This window comes from Aquarana catesbeiana, linkage group LG05 (genome assembly GCF_042186555.1).
Source record: "Aquarana catesbeiana isolate 2022-GZ linkage group LG05, ASM4218655v1, whole genome shotgun sequence".
Lineage (NCBI taxonomy): Eukaryota > Metazoa > Chordata > Amphibia > Anura > Ranidae > Aquarana > Aquarana catesbeiana.
In genome coordinates, this window is record NC_133328.1 from 32,610,347 (window position 1) to 32,623,044 (window position 12,698).

Genomic DNA, 12,698 nt, shown 5'->3' on the forward strand with positions numbered 1-12,698 from the left:
GAAGGGGCCCAAAGTGTGCCAATAAAATACCCCCCCCTCACCATTACACCACCACCGGCCTGAACCAGTGCTACAAGACAGGATGGATCCATGCTTTCATGTTGTTTACGCCAAATTCTGACCCCACCATCTGAATGTCGCAGCTAAAATCGAGACTCCTCAGACCAGGCAACGTTTTTTCCAATCTTCTATTGTCCATTTTTGGTGAGCCTGTGCGAATTGTAGCCTTAGTTTCCTGTTCTTAGCTGAAAGGAGTTGCCCCCGGTGTGGTCTTCTGCTGCTGTAGCCCATCTGCTTCAAGGTTCGATGTGTTGTATGTTCGGAGATGGTATTCTGCATACCTTGGTTCTAATGAGTGGTTGAGTTACTGTTGCCTTTCTAACATCTCAAATCAGTCTGCCCATTCGCCTCTGGCATTTTCCTCCACACAACTGCCGCTCACCTGGATATTTTACCTTTTTTTTTTTTTTTTTTTTTTTTTTGGACCATATTCTGTAAATCCTAGAGATGGTTGTGTATGAAAATCCAAGTAGATCAGCAGTCATTAAAATAATCAGAACAGCCCGTCTGATTGCGGCATTGTTGTTGGTGCCAAAGTTACTTAAATCCCCTTTCTTCCCAGTTCTGATGCTTGGTTTGCACTTCAGCAAGTCGTCTTTGCCACGTCCTAGATGCCTAAATGCAGTGAGTTGCTGTCATGTGATTGGCTGAGTAGCCATTTGTTATCAGGCAATTAAACAGGTGTACCTAATAAAGTGGCTGGTGAGTGTTTAACTAGTAAGGTGATGTATTAAGAGGTCTATAGATGGTAAAGTTGCATTTCATTGTATGTAGACCCGAATCGTGAACTTTTTGCTCCATTCTGGTCTGTTGAATATACCATTGGAAGGGTTTTGTTATATCTGTTCAATAAGTGGGGAAAAAAAAAGAATTTTTCTAAAAATCCAGCAAGCTCACAAATTACTGTGATGCCAGTTATCCATGCGAACCAGCACCAAATATTGGGGGTGCCGGTCCCAGCTCCTTACCTGTCCAGGGGTCAGGTGACTCCTAATGAAGAGTGTAAACGGGGGGGGGGGGGGGGGGGGTTGGTTGTCTCGTCCTTATATGTGTAAACGTTAGGGCAGGAAAAATCCCAAATGCCACACATCCAGCAAAGCCCAAAGGTGTTTATAGTAATAGCTGCCTCAAGCAAGACTCTGTGCAGGCCATGCCACTGACGCATTTCGCCCCACCTTCGTCATGGAAGAGCCATGACTAACCTGCTTGGGTGGGGTGAAACGCATTGTGGGGGGAGGGTCGCCTGAAGGGAGTCTGGCCTGAGGTTTCTTATGCTATAGACACCATTGAGTTTTGCTGGATGCACGGCATTTGGGACTTTTCCATGCACCAGTTATCCATGTTCTCAGTTCTCTGTGGACTACAGAATAGCTCCCCTCCCCATATTATTGAGATGAGACGTATAGTAGTCCAACACGCTTCCTTTTCCAGGGTAACCATACTGCTCCTCCTTCGATAAAGTGCGGGAATGAGCGTTGTCACTCTAGGAAAGAAGTGTTACTGGGAGGATCAGCAGGTTAAAATATAAAAGAGGGAAAGAAACTTGAAGAGGAAAAAAACAAACAAATGCAGCCACCACATCGAAGGACTGATGGAGCGAGCACAAAGAAGGGCAACAAAGCTAATAAAGGGTCTGGAGGATCTTAGTTATGAGGAAAGGTTGTGAGCTCTGAACTTATTCTCTCTGGAGAAGAGACGCTTGAGAGGAGATATGATTTCAATTTATTAATACCGTACTGGTGACCCCACAATAGGGATAAAACTTTTCCGTGGAAGGAAGTTTAACAAGACTCGTGGCCACTCATTAAAATTAGAAGAAAAGAGGTTTAACCTTAAACTACGTAGAGGGTTCTTTACTGTAAGAGCGGCAAGGATGTGGAATTCCCTACCACAGGCGGTGGTCTCAGCGGGGAGCATCGATAGTTTCAAAAAACTATTAGATAAGCACCTGAACGACCACAACATACAGGGATATACAATGTAATAGTGACATATAATCACACACATAGGTTGGACTTCGCCTACTATGTATGTGCTGCAATTTATATTCGATTTTTTTGGGGGGGTTGCGTACACTTTTGACATGTAAGTGCACATTAACATCTTAATAAAGCACATTTTGTTTTTTGTTTCTGTAGGATCTGCCAATGGATGTGAGAAGACCTCTTTTGTCTTCCTGCGGCAGGAGTTACCTGTGAGGCTGGCCAATATCATGCGTGAGATCTACATCCTTCCAGACCCCCTGCTGGGGACCCCGTCAGTTCAGCTTGTGCAGAGCTGGTAAGTAACACAATGAGAACATACCCCAGAACTGGCTGCCCCATCACATTCTGCTTATTTACATTCCATGACATTTGCCTATCATTTTTAACCTGAACTGTGCTGAAACTTCAGGCTGTGCTGGAGCAACAGAAAATGCAAGCTTAAAAAAAAATGGTGACTGGAAGGATTGTAAACAGTATTATTGGATCTAATCAGAATATAATGGTGCGGTTGTGCAAAACGTCATGTTCTGTGTGGGAGCCAGTGAAAACTGGAAAATTCTCCTTCCCTTATAATTGTTAAAATTAGTAAATTTTTTATTTTATTTTAAATGAAACTAGTGTGTATGTGGGTATATCTCTTTCTTTACATCTATCATCTTTCTTTACCTCTATCATCTCTTTCTTTACCTCTATCATCTCTTTCTTTACCTCTATCATCTCTTTCTTTACCTCTATCATCTCTTTCTTTATCTCTTTCTCTATCATCTCTATCTTTATCTCTTTCTCTATCATCTCTATCTTTATCTCTTTCTCTATCTCTTTCTCTTTCTCTAGCTCTCTGACAGAGAGCTGATCTTATGAAGTCTGTTGCTGCTCTTTCACTGTCCAGCCACAGACTGGGGGCAGGGATGTGACCCAGCAAGGTTACTAAAGCCGGCCATAGACTGAGCGATTTTTTTTTTTTTTTTTTTTTTTTTTCCTCCTTACAACCATGGGTTGCAGGAAAGAAAAATGTAGTTTCTCCCATTAACGCAAACCGTGTTGATGGGGGGTATCCCTCCTACAGAGCATTGAAAAACAAGGTCACTAGGCTTGGCTGTGCTGAGTGATGGGACTGAATGGCCTTGTTTAATTACATTTGCAAGTGGGGTAGAAACACTGGCTTGAGTCACATTTTTGCTGCACTTAAACTGCCCCCCTCCAAGCTGCAAGGGCAGCCATATGGGGCTATACACATACCGTGACCACAAGGTGTGGTGCAGCAAAAATGATCGTATTTGGGCAATACAGCCTGCTGAAATTGCCCTATTTTAAGGGATAAAAACGTAGGTAAAGTGCTGCGAAAACTGTTGGCGCTATATAAAACCTGTATTAGGCCCCATTCACACTAGCGCGTTTTTTGATGCATTTTGCATTTTGCAGAAATGCACGGGAATTTTTTAACATGGGTTCCTATGGAACATGTTCACATCAATGCTTTTTTGTATCTCAGCGTTTTTGGAAAGGGTCGGGGACTTTTTTGCATGCAAAAAGCAGCATTTTGCATGTAATGGTTTTCAATGGACAAGCATCAAAAACGCAAGTGCTGCGTTTTTGCTGCGTTTTTGCTGCGTTTTTGCTGTTTTTTTTTTTTTTTTTTTTGTAATTTTTTTTTTAAGACTGTAAAAAAAAAATGACAAAAAAAAAAAAAAAAAAAAAAAACCGCAAAAACGCGGCTCAAAAACGTGGCAAGCATGAAAAAAAAACCTCCAAAAACGCTCAAAAGCAACATGTATAGGTGTGAATCGAGCCTTATAATAGATCTCCTCACCGCCTGTCAAATGCCTTCTGAAGAGCAATCTAAGTGGATAGCTCTTCTGAAGGCAATGCTAGTGTAAACAAGACCCTAACTGGACTGCATGAACAGAAATACAAAGTCATTGGCAGGAAAGTAATTTCCCCTTTTGTGTATTCAGTGATTCATCTGATGTTCAACTTTAAGCAGACTCTTACATAACTATTTTCTCAGTAAATTGTTTTTGAAAACCATTTAATGTTTGACAGGCAGGGTTCAGACACACTGGTGCTCCCGGCCACCGCCTCCCTGACCTTCTGGTTACTCATTAGATCAGTCCATCCATCCAAAATACTGAACTGATGACTCTGAATTTGCTTGAGCAGAAACACTTCTACACCTGGTGATTTTCTGAGTTCAACACAGAAAATCATCACGTAGCCTTGAAAGTGCTAAAAAAAAAAGTATTTTGAGTTGTAAATATTTGTGTTTTCAATGTGAGTCAATATTTTTTTCAAGTGGTGAAATCTGGATTACTAAAAGATCAGTTCACCTTTTGAAAATAAAAATAAAATAAAGGCACATTTTCTTGCAGGTAAAGTGCATTTTATTTATTTTCCTAAGGAGCTTGCAGAGCATTGCATCCTCGATCAGCAGATCGTGGGTGCAATGCCAGGCTCCTGCAGACTATCAGGATAGCTGTCCGCCCGTACCTCCCAGGTACTTGAGAGCAGGAAGATCAATGAGCGCTCCCCTGCACCCTCGCAGTTCATTGAGCGCTATAAGCTCTAAGCCGCAATGGCTGATGGTACTTGTCTATTCATTCACAGGAAACTGTGAATGAATGACTTGGCCATGTGGGTGGACCTCCGCACAGCTGCACTGTCTTCAAATTGTGACAGCGGGTACGGGAAGATGATCCCCTGCCTGCTGTAACAGGGAGGGGGGCTGCACACTGAACATATGTTACATCTGTATTTAGAATGCAACAGGTAACCGTGACATGTTTAAAAAGGTAAAGTTAAAAAAAAAAATATATATATATATATATATATATATATAGATATATATATATATATATATATATCTATATATATATATATATATATATATATATCTCTATTATAATTTTTTATATTGAAGTAGACCGACTGCTTTATTTTTCCTAGGACTTTTGTGAGCAGTCCTTAGGAAAGCATGAATGCAAGATGAATCCTAGAAGAGCCTCTCCAATTATCAAATTCCAGAATAGGGTTTTATTTGCAGCTGCCAAGGGAAATCCAACACACTTTGAGTGTTGCAGAGTTCCCCCCCTTCTAAAGGAATAAATGAGATGAAAAGAAACGCCTTTTTTTTTTTCAAGACAATGGTATTATAAGGAGGGTTTTCTTTTAAGGAGATGTTTGGGGTTTAAAAAAAATAAACGTACTTACTCTACTCTATGCTATAGCATCGGTGTGATGCTGCAGCTGCGCCCCCCCCCCCCCCCCCTGCCAGCCTGAGAACTGAGCGATCCTATGACCCCTGATCACTCAGTTCTCTATCTGCTTTGAGCAGAGAGCCATGACTGTCAGTCCCCACTCTCTGCTCTGCCCCTCCAACGCCCACTGCTGCACCGGGCATGAGGGGGTGGGCACAGCTGTCTTTTGGCTCTTAGCTGAGAGTCAGAGCCAGCTGTGTCAATCGGGCATCTGGGTGAATCCCAACATTGTTTGGGATCCTTCCAGAGCCTGGAGTGGGTCTATGACGTCAGACAACAGGCTGTAGCCCGCTGTTGGCTGAATCTGGGTCACAGGAGTGTGGAAATGTATTTATATTTTTTTTAATTACAGGTACTTTGTATAAAGCGCCGTCAATTTACACATCGTTTTACATGTATATTGCACATTCACATCAATCCCTGCCCTCAAGGAGCTTACAATCTAAGGTCCCTAACTCGCATTCATACATACTAGGGACAATTTAGACAGGAGCCAATTACCCTACTAGCATGTCTTTGGAGTGTGGGAGGAAACCGGAGTACCCGGAGGAAACCCACACAGGGAGAACATATCGAGAGCGTCTTCAGGAACTTGGTGGGAAGTAAACTCCTCTGGTGTGTTTGTACCTATAGGTAAGTCTATAATCAGGCTTACCTATAGGTATTGTAAATATCTCCTAAACTGTGCAAGTGATTGAAACCTTTAAATACATCAAGGGGATGAATAAGGTTCAGGAAGGCAGTTGTTTCAATATGAAACCAAAATCAAGAACACGGGACATAACCTCAAACTAACCCATCAATGCAGCTTGAGTAACGCCCATCTGCAGCCTCACCATCTCTCATCAGTGCAGGAAATCACCGAGCCGCCATCTCCTGTTTACTCGGCTCTCTGTCGGTAGTCACATATACAGTCCCGCCTCCGCCATCGGCATTGGACCAGCTCCTGTGATAGACAGAACACTGGTCCAATGCCGGTGGCGGAGGTGGGACTGTGTGTGTGACGTGAGAGCCAAGTAAACAGGAGTTGAGTGAATTCTGGCGGCGCTCGTTCCCCTCCGAGGTACACTATCGCCATACAACACGCACCCGTGATTTGCCCCCTATTTTCGGGGGGAAAAAGTGCAGTTTGTACACTGATAAATACGTTAATCTTAAAGTATTTTACTGAAAGGGTAGATGATGCTTGGTATAAACGTCCAGCAGAGGTAGTGAGACGGTCAACAGTAAAGGGCTTCAAACATAGCTCTATAATAAGACAAAGTTAACAAAAACCAAATGAAAAAATATTTGCAGACTCTATGGACTACTTGGTCTTTTTCTGCCGTGAGAACATGCAAACTCCAGGCAGGTAGGTAGAACTACAGCTCCCGAGGGCCCTTTCCCCTATAAACTGTAAGTGTGAAGGCTCTTGGGAGTCAAGGCAGCAGAATTGATTTACTGCAAAAAGAAATTGATGTATACCTACAGAGAGTGGTGGGTTATAGGTGGAGTTCTGTAGTCCAGCAGGCAGGGATGACAACGCTGTATAGTCGGGGGGGTACTAAAACTGGTACACACTTGGTGATGTACCGATAAACCATAATGTACCCAGCATGCACCGTTCATCTTTGTAGACCCGTTTAACTGGCCACATCCAAATGCTGGCCTATAATTCACAATGGAATTGTTCCATGACGGCGTGCGTAATAATAAAGGGCACACACCCAGCTCTGAGGCCGTCTCTATGTAAACAGCTTGTGTAGTGTAGACCATATCTAACCTGGCACACGGGCACAGGTGGTACTGAACATTTTGTTCCCAACGCCTTATCTTGGGTTTCTGAATGAAGCTGGGATGTTTCCAGATATCTTGCAAGCAGCAGACTGGCTTTATACAAGCGAGTAGATTGAAATTCTTTGCGGTGTAGTGGTATGCTATGCCAGGTGTCTGTTAAAGGAAATTGCCATTTTAAAACGCTGTTTTATAATCCTCTTCTTTCAGCTTTTATATTCTATATAAAAAATATATATATTAAAAAATGATGAGTGTGGATGTGTGTGTATAGAAAAGAATCACCCTCCTTTAACCACATCAATATCAGGCACTTTCCCCCCTTCCTGCCCAGGCTAATTTTCAGCTTTCTGTCGCTGTTTAAATGACAATTGCGCGGTCATGCTACACCATACCCAAACAAAATTTTTATCATTATGTTCCCATAAATGGAGCTTTCTTTTGGTGGTATTTGATCACCTTCTGGGGTTTTTCTTTTTTGCTAAACAAATAAAAAAAGACCTTTCATTTCTACTATAAAATGTTGTCAAGTTTTCTCCTTCACTGATGGGCCGAGATAAGGCGGTACTGATGGGCCGAGATAAGGCGGTACTGATGGGCCGAGATAAGGCGGTACTGATGGGCCGAGATAAGGCGGTACTGATGGGCCGAGATAAGGCGGTACTGATGGGCCGAGATAAGGCGGTACTGATGGGCCCTGATAGGGTTGCACTGGTGGGCCCTGATAGGGTTGCACTGGTGGGCCCTGATAGGGTGGCACCATTTGTGGGCACTGATTGGCATCCAAGGTGGCATACCTGGTGGTCATCAGTGGTGGACATCCCCAGTGATAATCAGCACAGATTTCCCCCCCCCTGTAAGGAGTCTCCGTCAGACTCTTTACCGAGATCGGCGTTGCGTCCCCTGACAGGTGCAGTGTCCATCCCTGCTACTGGTAGCCTTCTAAAATCTATGGACGGTTGCAGCTGGTTGGGGGCTTTACTGTACCATGTCAGCCATGGTTAGGGCCTGATGGCCGAAACGCCTTATTCATGTACAAGTCCATAATGGCAGCTCCTGTTTTACGTCTCTGACAGGTTATCTTTAATTTTTTGTATCGCTGATTTGCCCCCCTTTCAAATTTCATGTGTTCTCTTTTTCAGGTACATCCAGAGTTTGATGGAACTAATAGAATTTGTGGAAAAGTGCCCAGATGACCAGAGGGTTCTGTCTGAGTAAGTGTCTTGTTTTTGCAAATTAAGACTAAGTTGTTTGTTACGTTGTCACCGCCGGAGGCACAGGAGATTAAATGTCACTTTGTCACAAGAATGCACCAATCCGCCGAGTGATTGGATCAGTTCAAAAAGAGAAAGTGGAGTGTTTACACAACAAGGCAGACTTGTTTCTATGTAGCCACACACTTCCCGTTGTTCCCCAAGGCGGTGTCATATGAAAGGTAGGGAGGGGGGTTTTGAAAGCCAAGTTCATTTTACGGACAAAGGGTAATCAATGACCTTTCATTGTCAGGAAGACCTTGTATAATGGCGAGGTAGATGCTATGATTTTAAATCCTTTTTTTTTTTTTTTTTTTTGTATTTTGTTTTGTTTGTTTTTTCATTAGTGTACTTGATATTTCATTTGTCCTTTTGCTATTACACACTATGCAGCCAATATAACAAACTGTATTTAGACCAATGCTGGGACTGCCTGCATTTCATGACTTGTGAGCAGACTCACTGCCGCCTCCAAGAGCTTTTGATCAGAAGGGAGCAGCTGAAAAGGTGGACGTGCTTATAGTCTGTTAGGGTAGACTGGAGGTTGCAGAAGATGAGAGAGCTTACAGTCCTCTAGGATATAAAGAAGGATACAGAGCTTACAATCTATTGGGGTACACGTGAGTGATACAAATATATTTGTAACTAAATATAGCGCCGCTTTACCGCCGATGCCCACAACGCCCCAATCTGAAAGTAGCTTTAGAGAAATTGCCAAAACATTGCCTGGTGGGGGGTACTTGAGGACAGGGTTGAGAACCACTGTTAGAGTATAATGAAGGATACAAAATGTGGAAGAGCTTACAATCTATTATGGTATAAAGAAGTCTCTCATCTCTAAATATTAAACAGCTGCTATCTAAAATTCTTGTTGTAAAATTCCACTAAATGCGAACGTTTCACCTTTCCAGTTTCACAGAGACTTTGGTCCACATCCGGAACCGGCACAACAACGTTGTCCCCACAATGGCCCAAGGGGTTATCGAATACAAAGAAGCCTTCGGGGTGGATCCCGTGACCAATCAGAACGTCCAGTACTTCCTAGACCGTTTCTACATGAGCCGAATCTCCATCAGGATGTTAATTAACCAACACAGTAAGGATCTGTTCTTTGTCCGGAGATCACTGCTGACCTAGTTTCCCAGCAGCACATTTGATCGATTGCCCTGTATTCTAGATGGAAAAATTGACTTTTTGCTTCCATCAAGGCACATGTCCAATGTTCAGTAGAAGTTTAGTAGAGCACACTACTTGTAAAGCCCAACTCCGGTAATCGGACAGAATCTACCCTTGTAGTGGGGATCCTCTGCACTGCAAAGGGTAACTACTGGTTATGTCTGGGGGTGCAGGAATAAGGATTCCAGCGAAGTGCGACCAATCGAAGGCGGTTCCAGCTGTGGTCACACTGCAGAGTTTTTTTTTTTTTTTTTTTTTTTTTTCTAATTACATAAACCAGTTAAATGAAATTTTGTTTCATGAGCCTTTAAAGTAATTGCTTACCTAGTTTTCTTTAGAGCTGCATATCTCTGTATAAATGGTAGCGGCTTGCTACATATCTCAGGATGGGGTTGAATTGCTTGGAAACAATTTAACCACATCATGGTAGTTTTCGCTTTTTTTATTGCTTGCAGCTTGCCTGAGACGTTCCCAGACTGCTGAATCAAAGCAGAATCACAACCCATGATTCTGCTTTGCAGACATGGATTGCTGACTGTGCAGGAAAATCCATCTTTTGCTAAGTCGCTGGTAATTGTAAAATAATATATTTTTTATCTTTACGCTTTGTTCCAGAATTGCCTAAATTTAGCTTCCTCATTCCTTAACCACTTGACCTCCAGGAGATTTACCCCCCCCCCCCCTTCATGACCAGGCCATTTTTTTTTTTTTTGCCATTTTGCACTGCGATATTTTAACTGATAATTGCATGGTCATGCAATGAACTTGGCCTAGGCAGTCGGAACAGGAAGTTCTCCTCCCCCCTGCAGTCTTCTAGGACACTGAGCGGTCCCAGAAGACTGCATCCCCCATTCACAATGCAAAGCTCTGCTCGCGCATGCGCAGTTGGCACCCGGCTGCCCAAAGTGAAGATGCCGGGGACCAAAGACAGCGGGTGAGACCGACTGGGGTGAGCACAACACCGCGGGATCGTGGGACAGGTGAGCGGCTGTTTTTTAAAAGTTTTTTTTTAGCTGCCGCCTTTTATTTTTCTGTGCCCTTTACCATATAAAACCTATTGTATCTCTCTCTGTATTTGTGTTTTTTTTTTTTTTTTTTATATTATATAAGGACTAGTTACTTCCACTCAGCCCCCAATCAGATTAAAGACTGCGTTAGAAGCTTAAATCTGATTGTTGGGGAAATGGCATCAGTGCCTTTGTAGGAACACGTTAATATTCTGGGCCCTTATCGCGTCAGATTGTATAAAGTTCAGCAAAACAACTTTGTCGTGTTGGAGTGTTTCTAAGACTAAGCATAGTACAAAGTTTAATCGCCTTGTTTTCAGCTAAAAGTGCATATCCTTCTAGGAAACCTGAGGGTGGCTTTATTGCTTAGTAGTAGCTTATTTTTTTTTCGTGTCTGATTCTGCATCCAAAACAAGTCTAAGCAGTAGGCAAGGTATAAGGCAGTTCTATTTTGTTTTGATATATAGTGATCATTCATAAACTCCTTGAGATATTATATAATTTTTTTTTTTTTTGGTAAAGAGCCATTTTGACTTTATGAACTATCACTATATTTAATCTAATGAAAGCAACCCTGTTCATTGATTGTTTAGCTGACTTTGTGGTGTTTAACCACTTGCCCTCTGGAAGATTTTACACCCCTTCATGACCAGGCCATTTTTTTGCAATACAGCACTGCGTTACTTTAACTGACAACTGCACGGTCGTGCAACGCTGTACACAAATAAAATGTATGTCCTTTTCCCACAAATAGAGCTTTCTTTTGGTGATATTTGATCACCCCCCTGAGTTTTTTATTTTTTGCGCTATAAATAAAAAAACTATTTTTTGCTTTCTGCTACAAAGCATATCAAATAAATAAATTTAAAAAAAATCCAATTTCTTCATAACTTTAGGCCAATATGTGTTCTGCTACATGGTTTTGGTAAAAAAAAATCCCAATAAGCGTATATTTGGTTTGTGCAAATGTTATAGCGCCTACAAACTATGGTGTGTATGTACTGGAATTTTTATTTATTTTTTACTAATAACGGAGGCTGATATTGATATAATAGCGGGACTGCGATATTGGGGCAGACCTTCGGAAACCAGCTGACGCTTTTGACACAATATGCACTGTCACTGTACTAATGACACTGGCTGGGAAGGGGTTAAACACCAGGGGCGAGCAAAGGGTTAAAGCCGAGGTAAACCCATTGATTTAACAGTATCGTAAAGCGGTTACATTCCCAGCATGCCGGGAAGGCTAACTGTCACATTAGTTGTGCTCTCAACCAAACTGTCAAACCATCCAATGGCTGGAGTCATAACTGATCACATGTGCAGCAACATGGCAGTTGAAGATCAAACAGAGCCCAAGATGGCAGCTTCCTTAGCTGAAAATAATAGGAGGGTTTACTTCCACATTAACTGTGCCTAGCCAGTGTTTTGGTGTACTGTGTGTGGTACTTTTATTAAGGGAAGTAATGGATTTTATTCCCTGCTTGGAAAGAAAACCCATTGCTTCCTCGCTGAAAGGACAGAGCTCTGCCTTGTTTACATAGGCAGGGCTCTGTCCTATGTGAATTCCCGACGATCGGAGGGTGCCGGCGGTCATCCATTGGCCGACACCCGCTGATTGGCATCAGCTGTGTTTAATCACAGCACAGCCAGGTCGCTGGCGGTGCGCCTCCTATCCGGAAGTGCCAGATCACGTACCTAGTGCATGATCTGGTGTAGAAGAGCCTCGCTGCCTTACATGTATGTGTTACACGGTCGGTAAGCGGTTAAAGCAGAACTAAAGTTTGCAAATACTTTGGCTCCATCCATGAGCTCCCTTTGCAGTAGCCAACATCTCTCCTTTTGGGTGCATGGTCTTCAGCCATATTGATTGGCTGGGATGGTGTAACTCCTGCGTAAATACTCACCTTCGCTCATTGATGCAATGTCTGTAAGCTCCCTTCCCAGAGCCGGTCTTATCCCTGGCTTCTTGTATGTTCAGGGTCCTCAGCCGGGCTGGGGTGACACAACTTTCACCCGTGCGAACAGGAATTGCTCATCCCGGCACCAAGGTGATCTTTCTAAAGAAGATTGCGAACAGGCAAAGTAAGTTTTGTTTTATTGCAGAAGAGATCTAGCATGTCTCTCCTACTATAAACAGCCTGTCTGCTTAGTTCCTCTTTAGTAACTGTGCAAAAAGAAATGGTGTGT

General features: G+C 42.8%; 1 protein-coding gene across 1 annotated transcript in view; it reads left to right on the forward strand.

Moving 5' to 3' along the window:
- The window catches only part of PDK4 (pyruvate dehydrogenase kinase 4), a gene marked incomplete in the record, with an annotated part of 30,328 nt that overhangs the window by 2,802 nt on the left and 14,828 nt on the right, over positions 1-12,698 (forward strand). The window contains 3 exon segments of the mRNA XM_073629576.1: positions 2,199-2,340; positions 8,215-8,286; positions 9,237-9,421. Coding sequence (XP_073485677.1) covers positions 2,199-2,340; positions 8,215-8,286; positions 9,237-9,421 — 399 coding nt within the window.